At 46.4% G+C, this 22,308-nt stretch overlaps 2 protein-coding genes and 1 long non-coding RNA gene across 4 annotated transcripts in view; 1 reads left to right on the top strand and 2 right to left on the bottom strand.

The window, feature by feature from the left end:
• Nucleotides 1–1,417, bottom strand: part of ak5 (adenylate kinase 5) — a 22,689-nt gene extending 21,272 nt beyond the window's left edge. Inside the window, exons 1-2 of the mRNA XM_029131536.3 lie at nucleotides 989–1,417; nucleotides 1–4 (exon numbers count right to left, since the gene is read on the bottom strand). The exon at nucleotides 1–4 is cut by the window's left edge and continues 183 nt beyond it. Of these exons, the coding sequence (XP_028987369.1) occupies nucleotides 1–4; nucleotides 989–1,048 (64 nt within the window). The 5' untranslated portion in view covers nucleotides 1,049–1,417. The remainder of the gene's footprint in view (nucleotides 5–988) is intronic.
• Nucleotides 1,418–1,618: 201 nt separating this feature from the next.
• On the bottom strand, nucleotides 1,619–3,565 carry LOC114844293 (uncharacterized). Of its 2 annotated transcripts, none has more exons than XR_003783710.2 (3): nucleotides 3,215–3,565; nucleotides 2,477–2,683; nucleotides 1,619–2,204 (listed from the first exon to the last, which is right to left on the bottom strand). It is a non-coding gene; the product is annotated as an uncharacterized LOC114844293 (long non-coding RNA). The 2 variants fall into 2 exon arrangements; XR_003783709.2 differs by having other exon boundaries at nucleotides 1,619–2,201.
• Nucleotides 2,919–20,974, top strand: pigk (phosphatidylinositol glycan anchor biosynthesis, class K). The gene is made up of 11 exons (XM_029131537.3): nucleotides 2,919–3,077; nucleotides 3,244–3,297; nucleotides 3,379–3,470; nucleotides 3,562–3,697; nucleotides 4,590–4,701; nucleotides 5,338–5,434; nucleotides 6,045–6,162; nucleotides 6,775–6,885; nucleotides 7,991–8,163; nucleotides 12,368–12,443; nucleotides 19,690–20,974. The coding sequence occupies exons 1-11, from the start codon at nucleotides 3,012–3,014 to the stop codon at nucleotides 19,804–19,806; spliced, it is 1,152 nt and encodes a 383-aa protein (XP_028987370.1). The 5' UTR covers nucleotides 2,919–3,011; the 3' UTR covers nucleotides 19,807–20,974.
• Nucleotides 20,975–22,308: the final 1,334 nt, after the last annotated feature.

The following is a 22,308-nucleotide window of genomic DNA, read 5'->3' as shown; positions in this document are numbered from 1 at the left end:
GGCTCTGAGGGGCACAGAGGAGCGGCCCGTTTATTCTGGCACCACCGCCTCCTATAATAATGTGCTTCCAGCGGCGGTGGAGATGTCTCAGACCGGCTGCCGGTTTTGGCACCAGGAAAAACAAAACAACCAAATCTGTCCGGCGCCTGAGAAACTGGGCAGAAAATAAACGCGGAGCCCGCTGTTATTGCTGAGGAGCAAAGGCAGCGACGGTGACGAAGGCCAGGCGAAAATCGAGCGCGTTTGTGTGACATTTTTCCCCTTTGACCCCGAAGGTTTGAAAACAATAGGTTCCTCTGGAACCGGGTCTCCGCCCCCGTCACTAACAACTCCCAGCACGCGGTGAGAACAGACAGCGGCTCCCTACTGAAAACAATCAGACACGGCTTATTTAGCTGATTGACAATAAATACACTTGGTTTGAGACGCAAAGATGCCACAGCAGCGATGATGATGATGATGATGATGATGATGCTGTCCCACTTCGCTGCTCAGTGAAATTTGCTCTGCTGTGAATAAACAAGCGGTGATTGTTTGCATACATTAGCTGCACTGCACTTGGGATGAAGTCTAATTAAGTGGATGAGCTAATTTCACTGACCCCCTCAGGAGAAGGAAATATTACATTTCTTAATTATTCTCCTGCAGGTGAAGCCACTGTGTCAGACTAGTGGTTGGAGAGAATTTACCTTTTGTATGAAGCATTAAATGCACACGTCATTTCCCCCAAATAATGATAACACGTATTTTTTTAGAAGAACGCGGTGTCCTGCTGCCTCCATCCAGCGAATGGAGCTTTAACATTCACACTTAATAAAAGTATGAATCGCTGGAGTTTCCCTGGTCTTCGCCTTCTTCCGGCCATTATTAATTGAGGAAACCGCTTTCTGGCAGACTCCGCCGCGACGCGTCGACGCAAAATCACGCTTCGGCGTCCGAACCTCGGCGCCGTCGTCTCGTCGCCGCCGGAGCGCACGCGACCTCTCACCTCGAACAGCTGCGGTATCTCCCGCCGCGCCAGGTACTCCTTGGCGTCGTTGGTATTCATCTCCACTCGGCTCCGCTCTCAAATCGCAACTTCGCGCAGCGCCGCTCGCCCGTTCCCCCTCCCGCAGCTGTTTCGCCGCCGTCCGTTATTATTTTATGCTGAGCGAAGGAGCGCCGCGTCGTTCGCCCTCAGCGCATTTTTCGCCTCGCGCGCGGACTTCACAACTGGATTCCTGCAGGCGACGCCGCCGCGCCTCCCTCATCGGTGATGCGGATGCGTGGCCCGTCCGTCCGTCTTCGCCTCCCACGGCGCTCTGCCGCCAGCGCCGCGTGTGCGCGTCTCGACGTTGGCACCGAGGTTGCGCGCTGGACGCGTGTGCCAAAGGACGCGCGCCACGCACCGCCCGCAGCCGCTCCCGCTCGCGCAGAGTCCGCCCTAACGAGACTTCTGCTGGTTGAGCACATGCGAAGCATTCTGTCACGAATCAACCGGTATAGATTAGTGCCGTTCCCACTGTAATAATCGTGCGTACTTTTATTCTGCTTAAATAAAATGCTTGATCCAGGCTTTTTATCCAGGTGTTGATGTTTTGCTTAGTGATCGGAGTACTTCAGTGTCACTAAGGCAGTGAAAACAAGAAGAAAGAAAACACTGAGGGGAAGTAAAGTGCTCCTTTCACTCATCCTGACGCTATGATGAACACAAGGTCCTTTCACTTTGTGCTGCTGAGGCTTTTAACCACATGTCCTTTCAATTCCACTCGCCGCTTTTGTCAAGTTTAAAAATGGATCCGTCACCATTTAGAGACTCTAAACTTTTTCATCCGGCAGATAGTTTATCTGAAGCAGCGAGTGAGTTGAGAGCAACATGAAAGAGGCCAATTTCCACATTTGCAGAGCCAGCAGTGCTCCAGAAATATACGTGGGTCCGGTTTTTAATTTGAGGCAGTGCAACTAAATATAGCGTTTTGCGTGCTTGGCTGCAGGTCTGCTCTCCACTTGCATAACGATGCATCTTTATTTGGGTTTTACATGGAAACAGAGTTCAGCAGAAGGTGAATCCCACTTGACACACAATGGAGGCTTTGTCAGGCAGCAGTGTGGTCCATTCGATAGCGTGTTCGTCCCATATAGGATTTGATGCTTATAGGTCATAATCCTCTTGACAACTGGGCAAATGACCGAGTCTCGTCTGGTTACGTCACAGAACAGCACTGCTTCAGTTGAAAGAGAGGTAAAAATCATCAAATAGCACTTAATGGAGGAAACAGTCACTGCTGAGGGCAACAGAACCTGCTGAAATGGAATACGGCTTAAATTTATGCAACTAAGATCTGTTTTCTCGAATCGCCCTCCTCACGTTCATTTTCTAATGTGATGCAGGTTAGAGTGGCATTATAAGCTTTGGGAGGGCGAAGCGAGTGGTGCCGACATCCAGAGGATTAACATGGTTGAAGGACCTGCTAGAGCTCCCTGTAGTGCCACAAACCTGATTTGAGTGCTGCGTTTCCAGCAGACCTCCTGCTCGCTGGGCTGTGACGCTACATTAAAACGGCGAGAAGCAATTTTTTTCTGGCTTCCACTTCCTGCGGGCCTCACAGGCAGCAGGCCGTGCCTCAGACAACATCTGCTGTATGTGAAATGCCGGGCAGCTCTCCTTTAGCAAAACCTTTACTCTTTGACGCCTGAGTTTGATCTGTAAAATATGTGCTGAAGTTTCAGTCAGGTTTAGCAGAAGACAAACATATCTAATATTATGGTGACCTTGCAAACTGTCAACACATTTGAAAATAGTCAAAGTTAATTAACATGCTCAGTCTTTTCATTAAAATAATTCTGGATCTGGAGTACTGCACGTCTGCATTTGACATCATGATGCATCCTGACAATCAGTCCTGTTTCATTTCGTTTTATTTTCTTCACATCTAGTGCTTTTACTTTGAAAGGCATTTTAACGGAAGTAGCTGCTGGGCGGAGCCACCGGTTTTCACTTCCTGGATGTACCGGGCTAGCAGTGCTACACAATGCAAATAATCACTTTATTAACCTTTGTTTGTGCGTATCTTTTCGTAGACGGCATTAACATTGAGGTGAGTGTATGTTTTGTGCACGAGGCTCCGCCACTGGTTTTGTTTTATACAGATTTTAACCGCATAGCTCGGTCTCCTGCCTTGTAAACCTGTCATGCTAGCCGCAGTAAATTGTTAATGGATGATAAATTGCTTACATTTTAATGTAACGTCACCTGTTCCCCAGGAAAACGCAGGGCAGTTCTTCAGCAGTGGTCACACAAACAACTGGGCTGTTTTGGTGCGTATTCGTTGATTTACTGCAGCAGAAGCCCGTTTGTCTGCGGCTACATGTCGCTCACCCATTGCCTCCACATCTCAGGTGTGCACGTCCAGATTCTGGTTCAACTATCGGCATGTGGCCAACACGCTGTCCGTCTACAGAAGCGTTAAAAGGCTGGGGATTCCTGACAGGTACGTCTACGCACTGCGCTGCTTGATGGAGCAGAGTTCACTGTCAAATGCAGGTAGTTATGAGTTTCCCCTGTCACTTCTTCTCTTCCAGCCACATAGTCCTGATGCTGGCTGACGACATGGCTTGTAACCACAGGAACCCCAAACCTGCCACAGTGTTCAGCCACAAGAACATGGAGCTGAATGTGTACGGAGACGACGTGGAGGTGGACTACAGAGGATATGAGGTTGGTTCAGGCCAGGGGTGTCAAACTCAGACCGGTGCCTTGCTGGTTTTTCATCTCTTTTCCCCAGAGTGCTGATTATCTAGATCAGGTGTGTTCAGTCAATCAGCAGCTGGATGAGCTTTAAACCAGGGGTGTCCAGCTCCAGTCTTCAAGGGCCGCTGTCCTGCTGGTTTTCCAACGCTCTCCCTGCACCAGCAAATACTGATTGCTTTGATCAGGTGTGTTCAGTCAATCAGTACTAAGCTGACACACCTGACCAAGGTAATCAGCAGGGAGAGTCCAACGTTCCAAAAATGATGGTCTAGTGGTGTGATTTGTGTTCTAAAGCAGAACCAGACACAAGATGTTTTAAGGGTCTAAAAGCATCTGCAACCATATATTTGTAGCAAGCACATCACATGGCTGTGGTTTCCAGTTAATTTATTATAACCTTGTACATAGAGGTGCAGTAGGGATTTAGAGGGGGGCACGGGGAACATGGTTTCCTCAGTGTTTGTTCTGTCTGTTGATTTTCTTTATCTTATAAATATTTTAAATAGAGGAAAACCTCATTTTGTTTTTGTGGACAGAGGCAGAGACAGTGGCTTATCCACTTTCCTTTATCAGTTTGTTTTGATTATTTGCTTTGGTTTGTGCAGTTTTGAAATGTGGGCAAACACTGGCTTTATGTTTACTGGCAAATAATGATCAAAAGTAATTACAAGATAAGCTGTAACCGTAGTGATGGTGATGGGAACATTTGTGTCATGTTTTAGTCATTCAAAAATTATTTCTATCTATTGTCAGTAGCATTTGTGTGCTCCCTGTCCGAAGGTCCACATTTATTCATATATTTTTTTCCAATCTATTCTGCATTATGAAAGTCACTGTAATCTTCCTTCTTGTCTTTCAGGTAACGGTGGAGAACTTCCTGCGAGTTTTGACTGGAAGGCTGCCGCCCAGCACTCCCCGCTCCAAGCGCCTGCTCTCTGATGACCGCAGCAATATCCTCATATACTTGACAGGTAATTAAAAGCAAAACATAACTAGATTGAATCTTGGTGTAAAGGCTGTATTTTTATTATCATAGTTTCTTCCAGACAGGGAAGCTGACATGGAAGAAGCAATTGAATCCTGGCGTTTAGACTCGCTCACCCCTGTGCAAAAACTATGAAAGCCTTTGTTGTAAGAGCAAATCAGACTCTTAGAGACTGAAGTCCAAAGTTATTTTTGTGTATCTGTGAAATGCTGTGGGTTTTGATTATGCTCATTATCTTTTGACACGACAGTAATATGTGATGCTCTAGGTAGACTGATTCAGAGTCTTGTGAGACAGTAACTTTATTCTCAAAAGCATAATGTAGCTTTGAATTGGCCAAAACGATAGAGACAGGTGTAAGCTAATGTATATTTATATGATCTGTTTGTTTCAGTTCAACAACCAACCCAATATTGAAACAACACCATCTTTGTTTATTTCTATCTCCTCTCCTTTATTTTGTTAAGTTTTATTATTAAACCTCTCTCTTAAATCTCTTCTCAGGCTGAATGAAGCTACAGTGTTGTTTTTCAACCCCTTTTTATATGTTTATTTCCTAGTCTGTATCATATTTCTTGTTTTGAGAAATGACCGCTGAATTATTAACATGGTTATTTCACAGGCCATGGTGGAAATGGCTTTCTGAAGTTCCAGGATTCCGAGGAGATCAGCAATGTGGAACTGGCTGATGCTTTTGAGCAGATGTGGCAGAAAAGAAGGTAATATTAAATATTGTTTATTCTATTGCATGACAATAGGTAAAACAGGAAACAGTAAAATTGCACAAGGTAAAATACAGTATAAACGGTGAGTTCCAAGTCACTGAAAGGCTGAGTGAGCTATATATACTTACATGTACTGATGACTCAACCTGTCAGTGATGTTTTAGTCGGTCAGCTTTCAGACAAATAGGTTAAAGCTTAGTGACACAAGCTTTGATGCTGTGCTGATGACTGCAGGCTTGAACAGCTAGATTAAAGCCTCCATAGAGACATTGCCACATCCCCCCATCAGAATGGCCTTGTTTCTGTTCACTCGATGTAATAACCTTATCATTTTAATTTTAAACAAGGGACATGATTTGCAGTGAAATGAATCTTCAGGAGAGGGAAAAGGGAGGGAGGAGGAAACATGTGAGGAAGGGGGGGGGGGCTGTGTGTGTGGGTGTATTGGAACCGAATGGAGCTGTTGGTTTTACTTGGTCACCATGGCAACTGCAGTATAAAAGATGGTGAGAAGGTTTGTGTGATGCCAGAGTTTATTTGAACAAATGGACAAATGTTATACGCTCAGCGTATTCTCACATAAGTTGTGTTTGCGTGTCTGAAGGTACAACGAGCTGCTCTTCATCATTGACACCTGTCAGGGTGCCTCCATGTACGAGAGGTTCTACTCGCCGAACATCATGGCTCTGGCGAGCAGCCAAGTCGGAGAGGACTCCCTGTCTGTGAGTTACCAGCTCTCACGTGGACGAGACAAATGAAAAGTCATCAATCAGTTTGTCAGGTTATCTAATAACCAATGTGGTTTGATACTTCAGCGCTTTGTTTGTAATCACTCACTCATTCTCCACCTCCAGTCCTTTCTACTTTATTGCAATGTGTCTTTCACTGAATTCAACAGGTGATCTTAAAGTTGCAGCAATTGTTATTGCAATTTCACTGCCATTTGAATGCAACAATAAAGATACATTACCAAACGGGGAGAAGGATTATGGTCTAAAGAAAAGGCAAACATCAGAGAAAGTCCAGTGTAATGCGAGGATGTAGTGATTTAATGGCTGCTTTTATATTTACTGTTATGTTTTGCCGCTTTATTATAAAGCATCTGTAGTTTTTTTTTTTAGGTCTGTTGAATGGGATGAAGCCTAATGAATTCCTTTACGTCCAATATCTTTTAATCTAAATCTTTCCATGTCCACATAATAATCAGGGCAAAGCGTGTAAAATCAGGATTATAGAACAGCATTTACTGGGTAACAGCATAGTGTTACAGTATTTTACAGTTAAATGTGGTCTTATAATTGTTTAACATGAGGGTTTTCCTGCTGTGTGTCCAGCACCAGCCTGATTTAGCCATAGGCGTCCACCTGATGGACCGCTACACCTTCTACCTTTTGGAGTTCCTGGAAGACATCCACCCTGCCAGCAAAACCAACATGAATGACCTGGTGAGCATGTGTGCATGCATTTACACACACTCCCTGTATGTGTCTCAAGCAGTCGATCATTAGCAAATTTGGTAATTCTTTAAAAAATTGTCAGGAACCCAGTTCGTAATATTATGACTAGAGCTGTACTTACCGTATGTTATTAGTGAAGGAACACTCTCACAAAAAGCTGCTGGTCAGATTACTTATTTGCTTGAATGATCTATCATTTAAGCAAAAATGTGATTAACTATTATCAATTTAATTTTTAGTTGCAGCTCTAGTCAACAAACAAATGCTTGTGTGGCCTCGTCTGCTTCCTTTCCTAAAGTCCCACAGGGCTCTCAGGAAACTTAAAACAGAATGCCTGATAATGTGTCGAGGCTTTTGGCCTTTGACACATGGCGGTGTTGATGGCGAGGACATGCTGCTCTGGGCCATGGCTCCATCTCAGCACCACCTCCCTTTTTATCTTTTACACTCCTGCAGAGATCCATGAGCCTCAGGGGCCACTCCTCATCCACTGTCCCCAGCGCACCTCAAATCCCTAATCAAGGTCTCAGTCCAGCCTCAATTGATGATCTTAGATTAATGCTAGCCCAATTTTGCTGTTTCTGTACCTCCACCTTTTGCTGATGGATACTATCAGCACAAGGTCTAAGCTGAAACTCCAATCGTCCCCATCTTCCCGGTATAATTCCCATAGAGACAACGTTTACCTTGGTTTGCCTTGTTTTTTTTCTCATTTTAAAATGCAGAGCATGATTAGACAGCACGCCGATGAATCACACACTTAAGAGGATTAACCCAGGTACTAAGACATCAAAGATTTGAAACTGATGACAAATGGACATGCACAAATGTCAAGCTCCGCGTGTCTAATCTCCTTCACAGTCATGTTTTTAACACTTCCCACTTGAGCTTTAGCTGCACTTAATACACCTGGGTACCAGCTGCACCTCTCTGTGATAAATGATAAAATAGGAAACACAACGTACTTACCACTATCTAATTATATTTCTCAGCACCATGACTGGATCGTTTCATCAGTCTACGCATTTATACGTTGCTGTGTGTGTGGACTTTTAATCTTAAAACATTGTTTGTGCTTTCTCTGCTTCTGCAGTTCAAAGTGTGTCCCAAGAGTCAGTGTGTGTCCACTCCAGGCCACCGTACTGACCTGTTCCTGAGGGACCCGGGAAGTGTCCTCATCACCGATTTCTTCGGGAGTGTTCGCAAAGTGGAGCTCACCATGGAGACCGTCAACTTGACTGAGCACATTAATGAAGCAGAGGAGACGTAAGCTGATTCCATTTACTTGTTGTCATTATCTACTCACCCGAACGCCCCACAAAATGTGCTTTTATTCCCTGTAATCTGTTGTTCATTCATCCCCAAAGTTTAGTGATGTTTGAGGTGGGTTTGGGACCACCTTGGTCTTAATTGAGGCCATGGTCTTTTTGTTTAAATTGGGATGCTGAGGCTGAAACTGAATTACTGTGTCGTTCCCAAATGGCTACACTTTGATTTCTGTTTGCAGCGTTTCTCATTAGTGTTATTGATTTTCCCCACTAATGATGTGCTGAGTGGCTTCACTCAGGCTGTTGCTATGACAACCCTGTAGCTGGCATTCTTTCTAGACATAACAATAGAATTCCATATGTCTTACCTGTAAAATACCACTCAACAGCTAATTGATCATTTTTACTTACTAGTCAGTCGCTGCTCTTTAAGTGAGGGCCTTTTTTTTATTAGCTTACATGTGGCGCCACCTTGTGGTGAGTGGGACACCATGCATCCATGGGCAGTCTGTGGATTTGTTTCCTTTTTCTTTTAGTTGACACAGCTGTGATGAAGGCATTTAGGCGCTAGATGGCTCTAGTGCCAAGTCGCTGAACATCATGTGCCTGGTGACATAACGTTTGTTTTCCCAAATTAGCCATTTCCCAGACACACTAATCCCATAATAATGAATCAGCATGAGTCCAGGAAAACAACTGAAGTGCCAAAACCCAAACAGTTTATCTTCTATTCACTCATCAGGCTGTGGGTTGAAGACTAGATTTCTTCTTCTTCCCTACAAACTTTATTCATGATTATATATACACCCCCCCCCCCATTAATTTAATTAAGCTGGGGTCCAATTGAACAACTTGGAGGTATTATTATGGCCAAGGAATCAAATGTGGTTGGCTGCTAATTACTAATTAGCGGCAATTGCCATGCCAGATGTAGTCATTGGTTGTTTTGGCTTGGAGCTAGTTAGTCATTGTGCACAACTTCCCCTATTACTTTATTATTGATTACGGGTCTGCTGATTCCAATACAACAGAGCACCAGTGCTATCAAGCAGGCTGTTGCCCTAATTCAGTCCTAGAGAGAGGAGTTCTATCTTCAATTCTGATGTAAGACGCTGGCAATCCCCTGATTCATTTGATGTCTAATAGAGTTAAGTTTACTGATGCACAAAAGCACTACCAGAGCCCTTCTACTTTTAAGAATGATCAAAAACGCTGTTGTGCAAGTTCAAACATATTAGAGAGGCTAATGACACTTTCCGTCATTTTGTATGTGACAGTAATGTTTCTTTAGGCACATTCGGGGCAGATTAATATTGCAGGGAGAGGCGGGTAAAGAAGTATTTGCTGTGCTCCCGTAGGTCTGGAGAGGGATTTTGTCCATTTGCAAATTGTTAAGCTGTGTTACGGAAAAGTGAGCAGATGAAATGCACTTTGATGCACATACAAGCCGCAGAGAAATGTCTGTTTGGAGTTAAATTATGGGAAATAGCAGCAAGTGTGCCAAGAAATGTGATGTGATTATTACTGGGTGAAGGGGGAAATGTCAAATAAACACTTAAGCGGGATTAAAAGCACTTTCCTGTAGCAGTGAAATGACTAGTCGAGTAGTTGATTGGGAGGAAAAAAGAACTAGTGTATTAAATATTTATTCAGTTCATTCAAATCCAAAGGAAAAATCAGAGATCGTCCCTGATTACAGCCTCTCACATCGAGTCAGGCGACCTCTTCCTGGTCTGAACAGCAGCCTTTCCAAAAGCACAGGCTCTCCCGTTTAGTGAATTGTACTCGATGGAGAGGATGCTTTAATGGACCCCCTCAGTCCTCTCCATTATGCATAGGCTTAACAGTCTAATGGCATTATGCAGTTACTCACTTCCAGCCATAGGTGCTTATTGACCAACACACGTTGCCGTGGGTCACATGGCTTCCCTGGGTGATTATGACTACCACATAAAAGGTGAATTCATATCCCGTGGAGTAATAAAGCAAACTGTATAAGTGTGACCTGCAGCGCTGCGTGGAGTCGGCAGAAACTTCTAAAGCTATTAGTGGAGCAGATGTTAAAAGGAAATTTGTTTGACCTGAAGCTGGCAGCTGGAAACTGCAGCGACACCACAGCCGGGGTCAGGTGAAGGGGTCATTCACATCATTAGTATGGACTAAATGGATTAAAAAAAACCCAGAGAGGTTCGAAAAGTGGTTCAAATTGAATTAGCGCTTGTCTCCTGTGCTAAATCAAAAGGGGGACAGGGGACACTCACGCCAGGCAGGCACAGATAGCGGCACAGCAGGAGGTGGCCTCCCCGCCTGGCCAGTGTCTGCGGATAGATTGAGAAAAGCCAGTAAGGCTGCATAGGAGGAGAGGAAGAGGACGAAGAAAGGAGGTGGAGCCAGCGATCGCGGGGGGAAAACTGTGACTAGAGCCAAGAAGAGGGGACAAGGCACGTGGTTGGAGGAGCGCACGGCGGCCCACGCAGTCAGCGGCTCCTGCCCTGAACCTTCTCTGATTAGCTGAAGACGCCACTCGCTTCACCCTCCGCTCCGCTGTGACCTTTAGCTGAGGCTTCTCTGCCTCCACTGTGTCACGCAAACAAAAAGACAGAGTTGAAAGCATGCAGACAATTTGAGGTTTCGCGTCGGACAAGTTGGTGAATCCACAGCTGGAGTTGCATCAGAGCCGTCGGCTGTATAATACATTAGAGACTGCAGCTGTTAAATTTTGGTAACAAGGGGCTTAAAGAAAGCCGCGTCTTCTGGTGGCAGCCAGTGTTAAAGTTTAATTCATCACATAGTTGCATCGTATTTCGTCACTGGCGGTTGGAGATAAATAAAGCTGACGCGACAAAGTAAAGCTGGGGTCCAGCAGAGCAAACCCCTCAGTCGGAGCAATAACGAGAGGCTTTTGTATGTGGGATGTGTGATTTATGCTGATAAGAGCATTGCCAATGCAGCTGTACAGGGTGGGCGATGTTTAATATCTTTGCTGCTGTCGGCGATCATTCCAGCCGTTGATGTTGTCCTCTCTGAGGCCACTTCTCCCACGAAGACTCAGATCCTTTAAGAAACAAAAGCATACTGGGTTTGGATTAGATTACATGTATTCTGTTAATGGGAACTTCTGTCCATCGTCATAAACTGACCTTCGTTAAAGAAATATAGAACCAAATCATCCAGTCCTTTACTCAAATAATACCTCTGCGACTCAAAGTCTAAACTTTCAGACGGTCGGATGTAGCAACGGCTTTCAAATACAAACGCGTGATTTCGTCATGGTTTGTCTTGTGATATTTTCTCTGAAGACAAATGTCAAGCCACCTGACACCAGACTTGAAATGCTGTTAGATAAGACCCCAGGCTGCATATCATAACCGTATTTTGTAGATCTGTCTAATGTTGCTAATACGCTGCCACTCTGAAACATGCTGCAGTACAGATAAGCTGCGTGCTGCAGCCTTTGTAGGATCCTGTTTCCATTAAGTGCTTGTATCAATGCACATATTGAGCATATTAAATTCCCACACATTACATTACCCACACGAAAAGTCCCTTCTGCCTTTTTCTCTCCACCTATTACTTAGTGCTGGCACAGAGTTTTTATGGATTCAGGTAATTTATTACAGCGCAGTAAAATATAAATTTTGCAAGCTTCCCATTTAAACTTTAATTTATATTTCCTTTGTGCATAAACTGGCAAAAAGCAGCCGTGAGGAGCACAATGGGAGCAGCGCAGTCTTGTTGGAGGGCTGATGTTTGCTGTCTGCAGCAGAGGTTGTTTACCGAACGCCAAGCGTTGAGTTGAGTCAGAAGCTCCCATTGATCGCTGCATCGATGGTCACTCGGGTTTTGGATAAAGGAACCAAAGTGCAAGGAGGACCGTGGTGCGCGGTGCCTGGGACTCCTGCTCACACCTCGAAATCGTTAAAGTGAAAGCGGGAGTGAGTGGGCTGTTCAAAAGATGGATTCGAGCTGCTGTATCACTTTAACTGTGTGTGTGTGTGTTGAGAGGGTTTTTTTTGGTCTCTTTAGTGGTCTTTATTGACACATGCTGCCAACAGAAATCTACCAGACTGCTCTTCTTCCTGACAGCTGTTTGTTTTGTTTTTTTGGCCACTGAGTAAATGACCTTCCAAGTTGCGAAAGGTTTTTTATTACAGGTAAATGCTCAGGGCGCTGTTTTATAGTTTGTTTGTTTGTTGTTGCAGTGATGTGAATGGAGAACTCCAAAAAGAGACTTACTCCTATGTGGACCAGCTGCCGGTGTCTGACATCATCCATCAGGTAAGAGTTGAACACGAGCACCGGGGTCGGGTGAGGACACTTCAAACCACACAAACTCTTGTGTGTCTCTTGTGCGTCTTGCATCAGCAACCATTTATTTAAGAGTCCGTTCTGTTTTTTTTTTTTCATTTTACGCTTGTCCTTAATTTGGACACTGAGCAGAAAGTTATGTGCAACATCCACCAACAGATGTCTTTGTGCCGTTTCCATGGCGACGGCTCCGAGTGTGAAATGTGAGTGCCTCCTGGTCTCGGCGTGGAGGGGCCACCGTGAAATCCAGCAGAATGGATAGGCAGGATCGTGGCGAGAAATTGTGCATTCACCTCATTCTCAAATAGATTGTGGCTTTCAGCCGGGCCGACCTTCACAAATGAACACCTATTCCTTCTCATTCCACCTTTACAGCATGTGCTCTGCATTCACAGTACCTGGTCTCGAGTCCTGTACAACTCTTGTGATTTCTTTTCCATTATGAGCCTATTAAAAATGCTATTTCTATACTTCTACTTCAATTTGGGCCCCAGAAGTAACGGAAAGAAAAAGTGAAGAAGTCACATAATCTTTGCCACGAGCGAGAACACACATTACTGGTGCTTAAATTTGGGTTCAGCTGCCTCTGAGCAGGCCAGACTAAAAAAGCCCGAATGGACAAGTTAATATGAACTTCTACACCGTGTTAGTATGCGGAGAATAACTGTCATTTAAATCTCTAATAGGCTGTTTATAGATAATACAGTTCATTATATCCCTCACAGTGTTTAACACGTGACTCAGCAAGTGTAGATATAGTATGTTCTCCATCGCTTTCTCCTGATGAACCAGGGCCAAGTATCTAATGTCTAACGTGGCTTTGATATGAGATGGTTAAAGACAAAAACAGATGAGCTGATTTGTGTGGTGACGACTTCCCTAAAATCAGGTCGATCGATGCCTTGTCTGTCTGACAGTCTGTCGCTGACGACCTGCTGCTGTTGGTTCATGTGTATACATTTTCTTGGTGTTGGTAACATAGGTCAAATCCAGCTGAACTAAGTAGGTGGTAAAGAAGAAAATTCAGAGAAGCACTTGAATCCTGCCGCCGGGAACATCACTGGCAGACAGCGGCTTTGGTGTGAATAAAGGCGTCACAGGCAGTCATCCCAGAGAAATGGAGCTGACCACAGGCCCGAGGCCCAGCAGACACTTATTGAGTATCACGGCTGGAAACAGGAGAGGTCTCCACACCCAGCAGCACTCTGGGAAATTAGCTGAGCGGAGGCTCAGAAGCGCGGCAAACATGGACTGGCTTCAGATCGCCTGCCTGCTGTGCACATGAGACTGCCCCATAAACTGTGTCCGTAATTTTCAATCACGCCGCTGAAAGCGCGAACGCTCACTCACACAAACACCACTATTAATCTTGCGCCGCCTGCTACTCGGCTTCATATCTTAGCTCGTTTTTGTCAGCCTTCTATCTATTCATCCTTTTTTTTTCTCCAATGCACCCACACGTCCAACACAAACACGCTCAGCACAAGCACTGCTGCCAGAGGTTTCGATTATGGGCTGGAGCTCCTACTGTGCTGGAGACGGGCGCCGCGGCGCCTGATTCATCCCTCCCTCCCTCACGCACGCACGCACGCCGGTCATGCTGCTGCAGCGCTCTGCACGCGGGGCAGCGTCCATCAGCCCAATGACAGCTCTGCGCTTCTTGATTTGCCGTCGTCTGTGAGAGATCTCGCTTTCATGCTGCTGCGGTTGTGCCCTTTTGTTGCCGCTGATGAAACGCACTTATCTGAAGAACTAGACGCGATTGAATCGTATATGATTTGACGTGCGAAGCGTCCACAAGTGGCCTGAAGTTGATGTCGGCCGGGCCGCCATCAAAAACAAATCTCGCCGGCGTTTATCTGCGAAGAAACCCTTTTTCCATGTGCTGCTGGAGCAGTGACGGCTTTTAAATAGAAAAGTCGTCCCAGTGAGTGACAGAGGAACGCGCTGCTCGCGGTCTGTGTGCGAGTGGATGTGAATGGGAGCGCTACTGTATGTGTGGACCTGATTAATGTCCTGCCACCGCTGGCAGTTGTCTCACTGGTGGTGACGGGTGCGTCCCCTCATCCACCCCCCCTCCCCCCCAACATCGCACGTCTCAGCACGGTGCCAACACCTAATCACAATATGTTCAGCTCTGGAAATAACCAGAGCGCGCTCTCTGTTTGACTCTCCGGTGCCTTCCGCTCCTCCCGCGCTCCTTCGAGTCCCGGTCTCTGGCGTCAAATTGTTATGTGTCCTCTCGCCCGCTTCCCGCCGCACCCTATGGCTTCAGACAATTGAAACGGTGAACGCCAAACGCCGCCCTCCCTCCTCTCGCCACGTCTCCCTCCAACGGTGGATTGTACCGTTCACAGACTCAACATTTCCATTTTCACCCGTTTCCTGCTCAATAATTTCTGATGATCTCCTCCAGCGTTACGGTGGAACAGTGCAGCCCGTCCGACCCAGCGCCTGCGCGGGGCTTAAATGTCAGGGCGATACAGCGGAGTGTCCTGGCAGCTCCCAGTAGCTGCTGCTCCGTCAACCGGCGCTGCACAACATAAATTTGCTGCAGTCGTGACCTTGGAGCGCTGGTGTTTGGCAGCGCATCTCAGACCTCCCTCAGCGCCCATTAGCATCCTGCACGGGCATGTTAATTAGCTCCAATCAATCAGATGCGTGGCTGTTAATTGATTTTAGCGGCGGGTTGAATGCGTGGAGGCAGGTTTCTCCAGAGCAGGTCTCCTGTCCTTGACGGTGGACGTGAGCGGCTCCGTCTGTGAAGGGCAGCGAACGCTCGCTTCTTTTCCGCGCTGCTCGGTAGTTCTCCCTTTGACTTTTTTCTCAAAAGCTTCATTCTTTTCATTATGCGCTGCTTTTCTTTGGGCCTAGTGTTTATCTGTTGGATTTCCAGCCATCTGTTTTGAGATGTGATGGTTACACATCCGCTGGAAGAACCACACACTTGACTACAGTTTCTAGTGTGTATTTTAGAGTTTTTCTACAAGCTTAAAACTTGACCAAAGTACCTGCAGAATTTCTTCTAGTAATTAGGATGCAATTAAAGCTGCATTTGGAGGCTCCACTATTGTGATAACCTTTAACAGTGGGGCTCATTTTGCAACAAAATCAGCTGTAACCGAGCAGTTACATCTATGTAGTGACTCATATCTTATTAGTTTATGCAGTGAGTTCAAACTGGGTTTACCTGGTTCATCTGTAATCATCAGCTCATGATCATCTGGCCGTAGACACTCGTCTGAATACCGACGGGGCTTTCAAGGTCCACCTATACTTTAACGTAGCTCTTAACCCTCAGACTCTGTTGTAGCGCTATGAGAATAAAGTGAATTATTACACGGCACACAACTGCTTCTGCTATGTGTTGTCTGCTAGTTAACGGTAGAATTAGTCATGAGGTCATTAGGTTTCACGTGAAATGTATATTTATAGTTGCATGTATTTACAAATGATTAAATGTAATCTGCATCTGCTGCAGGCTTCTTATTTATTCTGTCTGCTCTATTAATGCAGCGTAAGGTGATGAAATGAGCTCATGTCCACACTTTGCTTACTTCGTATCTCCCCGTCTTCACGCCGCCTACTTCTGTTGCTGTCTATCGTCTCCTCCATCGCTCTCCTCCTGACATATGCTCCCATCTCCGCCTGCCGCGCTGACGTCGCTCGCTGTCACAGTGCATCCATCTCCCTGCGCTCCTCTTCACCCACGGGGCTTCCGCGTGCACGTGCAGCGTCGCAGTCACGCACACCTCCACCTCCGCCACAGGGTCACAGTCGTCCCTCGGGAGCGTCCCTGACTGGGCTCTGCCTCCTCATCCTCCAGGTTTCACTCAGCTGTTCTCCTCGTTGGCCGCTTTGTCGCTAAAGGGCTTTGTTATGTGAGGCGGATCCGAGGCCGGCAGACACACCCGGCACTGGATACGTGACTCGGAGTTCATCTGTATGCGGTTTGAACCGGCGGCCACGTCACGGTGATTGTCAGGTGGGGATTCGTGTAAATATGTCGGCCTCTCCCTGCGGCTCCAGGCCCCGCCGTCGCAGCTCTGAGGCCGTTTGACCCGATAACATGGAGGACGACAACTCGAGCATGCTGGCAAATTTAATTGGAAATCTGGGGCGATGCCTCTGTTTCTACTAAAGTGGAACAGACGGGTCAAAATCGACCAGCATTCAAATCTGTTAAAGGATTTTTGACTCGCTAGCAAAAAATCAGGGGGCTCAGGCAGCTCGCAGCCGTGGCTGCAAAATGTGCTTCAGTAATTCGCTGGGACACAAGAGGAAGGACGTCCGTTCATATAGATTGGTCTATTGAGTTAATTCTCCCGTCTACGAATCCGATGAAAAGCACATTTGCGCGACTGTAAAGACAAATTTTGCTCCCCAGCTAAATTCTGCGTGTGGCTTCTGAAAATGACACACTGTCTTATCAGATGCACTTTTGTTGCCAGCGCAGAAACAAATTGTCCTCCTCAAAATGACATTTAATACTTTTTTTTTTACCAATAAATTCAGAAAAGCATCGGTCCAACTAAAAGGTACATTTTGTAACCTTTTCACATTTTGTCTCAGTGGTTTGAGAATCACGGAGCGATGTCACATTATAATGTAATTAAAAAGCTGGTTCTGGCGGAAGGATAAAGGTCAGTATCACCTGGCAACAACACAAAACCGTACCAAGGTTCGAACTTCCATTCATTGGAGCAACCGTTAAATATGTCTTAATGAGCCCAGGATGTGTCCAGGCTCATTTACACGTTTGCCTTGAACCTGACTTGTGGTTGTGCACTTCCTGTTGTGTCTGTCAGATCAAGTTCTTCGGTTTGATTCACAAACTTTGGATCCCATTCCTTGATCATCACGTTTGACATTTTCTGTCCGTACTTGATTTGCTGAAACCTGGCATCCTCCGCCTCCGTGTCCAGATGTGGCGCAGACACAAAACCCTAATCGCTACGCGGACCTACATCCGAGTTTTTAGTGTGAAATGAATAACGATGTCCTAGTTGTGGCAGGAGACAGACAGACCCCATCATTCACCATCAAAAGCTGATTGAAGAAGCTTAGACCCTTTAATGCCGTCCTATTTTTGGACCGAACGCCCACTTTGATGTCTGCTACTCTGACGTCAAACAAACAAGACTAAACTCCGTCTGAGATCTTTCCTGTATTTTCTCTGTGACAAAAGGCGCCTTTGAATCGGATGCTGAAAGCACCTCTTTATAGTTGAGCGTCATTGTCTCTGCTGTTCTGTGGAGCCACCGCCGCCTGGGTACATTTCAACATGACCCACGTTCCACTGCTCCTCTTTAAGCCTGACGTTCGCTTCCGTCTCAGCGTCTCGCGTTGGACGGGAACAGTGACATAATGACTGCAGGCTGGCGTCAGAAGCTGCTCGCCTCGGACCTCCAGCCCCGACCCGGTCCTCTGACTCGGTACCCGGCCCGGAGCTCCGGGTTCGTGTGGCCTGTGAACGCCTCGCGGCCTCTGCTTGCGCATTCTGGGCGGCAGCGGAGCCCTATTGATTTGACTCGATCGAGCTGCTAAATAAATTTGCAGCCAGACATAATCTAATTTCGCCTGCTGTCCTCGGTTTTCGACATTACAGTTGGCAGCGTGTAACCGGGCGTTCGGATTCACGAGACCTTGTCCTGAACGAAGCGAGCGCGCGGTTTCCCCTCACTCACAACTGATGCGTTAATAGGAAGTAATTACAGCCAATTTAATCACAAACATGTGATAAAGCCTGTTCTAAATACTATTTTGTGACTACAATGAGGGTCCGTGTGTTATTTCTGCTCTTTGTTGTGCAGCAGGTCAAGTCTCGCGCTGAAAACCCCGTTTGAGCTGCTGTTGTGTGCATTGATTGGCGCTGAACGCACAACACCGATGCCGTTGAGCAGAGAAGATTTTAAGACGCAGCAGCTTTTTACATGCAGCAGACATCAAAGTGTCCTTAAAGGGACATTCAGCTAAGCGTTCAGGTGCCGCTTGCACTGCACAGCTGGTTCACTATGAGCCGACACCTTCGCATGCAGTCCTCTAGATTAGATTAACCCGACTCCAGCGGGTTTGACTCATTAAAGGGACGTGGGAGCACTGGTCGTTGTGAAGCACCCGATGTTCCAGGAGCTCCTTCACATCGAAGCCATTCAGTTGTAGATGCTTCTGCAAAACCACAGGCTCAGATTCTAATTAAAAGACGGATAACGTTGCGTTTTGAGCCTTTCTTTGTACTAAATTCACTTATCGTTTTGTAGGAGTATTTTAAACCATCTTTGGCAAAAAGATGGTTTAATTTTTAGAAAATGGAGACGCTTGCCACAGTTCTCCTCTCGTCTCCCGGCTCATTTCTTCCCAAACTTTTCTTCCTCACTTCTCCGAGTAGCAGCAAATCTCGATCAGTTAAGGGAAATGGGATCCACCCTCAGGCTGAGTCGCCACTCATCAATACAAAAAAGGCTGGAACGACCCAAACGCGTCGGGGGATCGTTCTCCACAATTTCAGCACTACTTTGGAGGTTGCACTGACCCTGAACCGGTCTGTTTCACCAGTGTCTCGTCCTCCGGGGGCCGTCGATGGGTTATTAGTGCGGTTCAGCCTTTGGCTGCGTGGAGAAGGTGTAGGTTCTGCTGCTGTCGTGGTGATGAGGCGATGGACAAACGTGGCTCTGGACCACTTCACTGTCCTGTACTGTGGTTGGTGTGTTCTCACACAAACGTGGAGTGTGTGTTGTGTTTTCATCTCATTTGCCAACTCTGGCTTTTGGCTTCGGGGAATGCCTTTTTTTTTTTCTGACTGGTGGTTTCCCGACTGGATAATGGCAGCTTGTATAGCGGGGATAACAGAAATCTCTTAAGTGCGTCCTCGCTGCCTATCTGTAGCTTTGTCGCCAGCCAAGGAGTTAGGAAGATTTTTTTAGAGGTTAAATCTCATCTCTCTGTGGAATATTGCCGCCACATTAGCATATAAATGTGCTCCCTGTGAGATGCATGTTTAATACGGGCGAGATTTAAAAGTATAATCATACACAAAGTGATGATGTGGCAGTGAATGGGACAAACACCAGACAGGGGAGGTGTTGCTGATGAGCCTCAGCGCCACAAAGCTGGAGCGGGCGAGAATGACAGGGCAATCAGCCGTCGCCTCAACAGGAGAAATACACACACTGTTACTAACCTGCCCCCCCCCCCCCCCCCCCCCCCCCCCCTGCAGAAACCCAAGCAGAGAGACTGGCACCCTCCCGACGGCTTCATACTGGGCCTGTGGACTCTCATCCTCCTGGTGTTCTTCAAGACGTACGGCATCAAGCATCTCAAACACATCTTCTGAGGCCGCTGGAGCTGTGCCGACGGGAAGCTGCGCGTCGGGAGCGGTGGTGGGATATTAGGAACGGAAGGTGCGAGGTGCGGTGTGTGACGGCCTCGGGTTTCCCCTGGAAAGCAGACGTGACGGCGCGACTGCTCGGCCGCGCGCTGCAGCGCTGCCTTTTACTCCACTTGATATGATTTCACTGCACTGATGACTGATAACTGTGTGTTATTCACTACTGGTCTTAAGGTTATTTTTAACGATTTTCTGGAACAAGGGACTCCCACTTTATTTATTTGCACGTGTCGGAGCATCCGTTTTGTCGAGCCGTGCCACATTTTGTGTTGATTCGCTTAAAAAAAGAAAAAAAAGAAGGCGCTGAATTAAATCTGCAGATAAGAATTAAATTTATTTTGGAGAGCGCGCCGCTCTGCATATTTCATCAGCAGCCTTTTTGTTTAAGTGCTACTCAGAACGTCTGCTCGGTCAGAATGGGGAAGTGTGGGACGAGGGAGGGCTGATTGGCTGCGAGTGGGCTGTGGAGAGATTACTATTTAATGTCCCCTCTGTCCATATACATTACAGCCCTTGACAGTCGTAGCACGCTTGTGAAGGATAACAATCGCACATAATCCCATCTTGCATGATGGACCCATTCACCAAATTGCCCTCCCTGCGGAAACGTCCATTAGCTGCTGCAGCCACGTCCGCTGCTGATTGTGTTCCAGGTGATGGACAGCTCTTTCCTGGCCGTCCTGCGTCCTGCACCACAGCGGTGATGAGTGAGTGATAACAAAGTGCAGCGTCCTGTCCCAAATGAGCCTTCTGTACTGGGATTCTCCCTCCTCCTGTCCATGCATGACGCTTAGCCGTTGCACTCATTGTTGGGGCTGACTGATGGTCGGTGCGTGTGGTTTGAACCGGAGCTACTTTATCTTGGCTCCTTGGCGACCGGCCCTGACGCGGCGGCGCTGGAGAATATATGGAGTTGGAGCCGGAGCGCGCGCTGGAAGCCTGTACCTTTTCCTCTGCATTATTTATGCAACGCTTGTTTCCTCTCTGTTTTTGCTCCTTGTTTGTTTCCTGTGAGCCTTTTCTTCATGCTCCCTTTGCAGTGAACAGATTTTATTTCCACAGTTGGTGGGATTTTGATACCGTGATTAAAGGTGAAACACTGAATCAAAGCAAAGTGTTTGCGTTGTTAACTGCCTGTTTATGTTTTTTCGTCCTGAAACAATATTGAGCTACTTTAATTACTGTGCAACGCTCTTTTAAAGTTGGGAGATGTGCTGTAAAGCCTGGCAGAGCTGGAGTCTAAGCTTATTTTCCAGCACAAAGCGCGCTTGAAATCTGCACGGCTTTGAGTCGAAGTACACATCTGCTGTTGTGTTCTTCCTGGAAACATTTCAAACAATCCAGCAAGGTTTTAAACGCGCTTCCCTCCCTGTTTAGATGTGTTTTAAGACGACGCAGCAGCGTCTTGATCTCCATCCCTGCATACAATTATAGTATAGCAACCGCGCCGGATTTGTTTTTTCTTAAACCCACTTCAAAATTGACTCCGTCTCCTCTGAGCCTCTCGTTCCTACTTCAGCACTCGCAGATGAAATTTAATACACCCAGCCTTTCAGCGTGGCGATGCACTCGCCGCTGTGTCACTATGGTTTCTCTATGCTAATGAAGATCTGTGTCTGCCCCCCCCCCGGCCCACCGGTGGGAGAGAAACCAATAACTGGACGATATTAGAGCCACATCCAGAGAGAGGTTTCAGTCAGGATGTGCCAATGTGTCGCTGTTTATTCAGACAACAACCAGCACACACACACACACACACACACACGGCTTGTGTTTAGAAGCGGTGCGTCGTCGACATTAGCCCCATGCGGCAGCCTGCTAAATTTTATGATTTACCCACAAACAGACTGAAGTAAACGCACGCTGTTCATCTGACAGCTTGTCCAAAATCCATGGAAACTCTGAGTTTTCCACTGCTTGCCTGTCACTGAGCCTTTGTTCTGTCAATCATTCCCAGGAATGATGATAGTAATTTTAGCAGTTTTCATTCTCATGTGCAACAATAGCGTTGGCATAAATCATGCTCAACAGTGGCTGCTTTGTGTTTTTACATTTAAATGTGCGCTTTGCTTAAAGTGTGATAGAAAACAAAAACACAGGAGACGAGAAAGAATCCGATGGTTGCTGAAACCAGGAGCAACAGCAACACACTGTAACATCTGGAAAAACGATAGAAAATAATTTTACTTTGCATTTTTAGGAAGTTTTTAAAGATCTAATACAGATTTTTTTGAAGCGTGACCTTTGTGTACTTAATGTACAGTATTCTAACGTAACTAAGGCCGTACAGCTCATATAAGCCATCTCCATGACAACAGAGCTTTCATTTGATTGACTTTTTTTCTAGACCATTGGCCTCGGAAAAATACATTTTAAAGCATCACTCTTGCTCAGGGAAACGCTAAAGGCTAATATTTAATTTCACCATTTTCTGCAAAGCATGGAACC

This window comes from Betta splendens, chromosome 17, assembly GCF_900634795.4.
Source record: "Betta splendens chromosome 17, fBetSpl5.4, whole genome shotgun sequence".
Lineage (NCBI taxonomy): Eukaryota > Metazoa > Chordata > Actinopteri > Anabantiformes > Osphronemidae > Betta > Betta splendens.
This window is presented reverse-complemented; position numbering and strand designations above follow the sequence as displayed.

What these genes read in the sequence shown, in the direction of transcription:
- pigk (XM_029131537.3), top strand. Translation starts at nt 3,012, where the DNA reads ATGCAAATAATCACTTTATTAACCTTTGTTTGTGCGTATCTTTTCGTA. An exon ending in AGGCTGGGGATTCCTGACAG is followed by an intron (nt 3,471 to 3,561) that starts GTACGTCTACGC and finishes CTTCTCTTCCAG; the next exon opens with CCACATAGTCCTGATGCTGG. An exon ending in TCGGAGAGGACTCCCTGTCT is followed by an intron (nt 6,163 to 6,774) that starts GTGAGTTACCAG and finishes CTGTGTGTCCAG; the next exon opens with CACCAGCCTGATTTAGCCAT.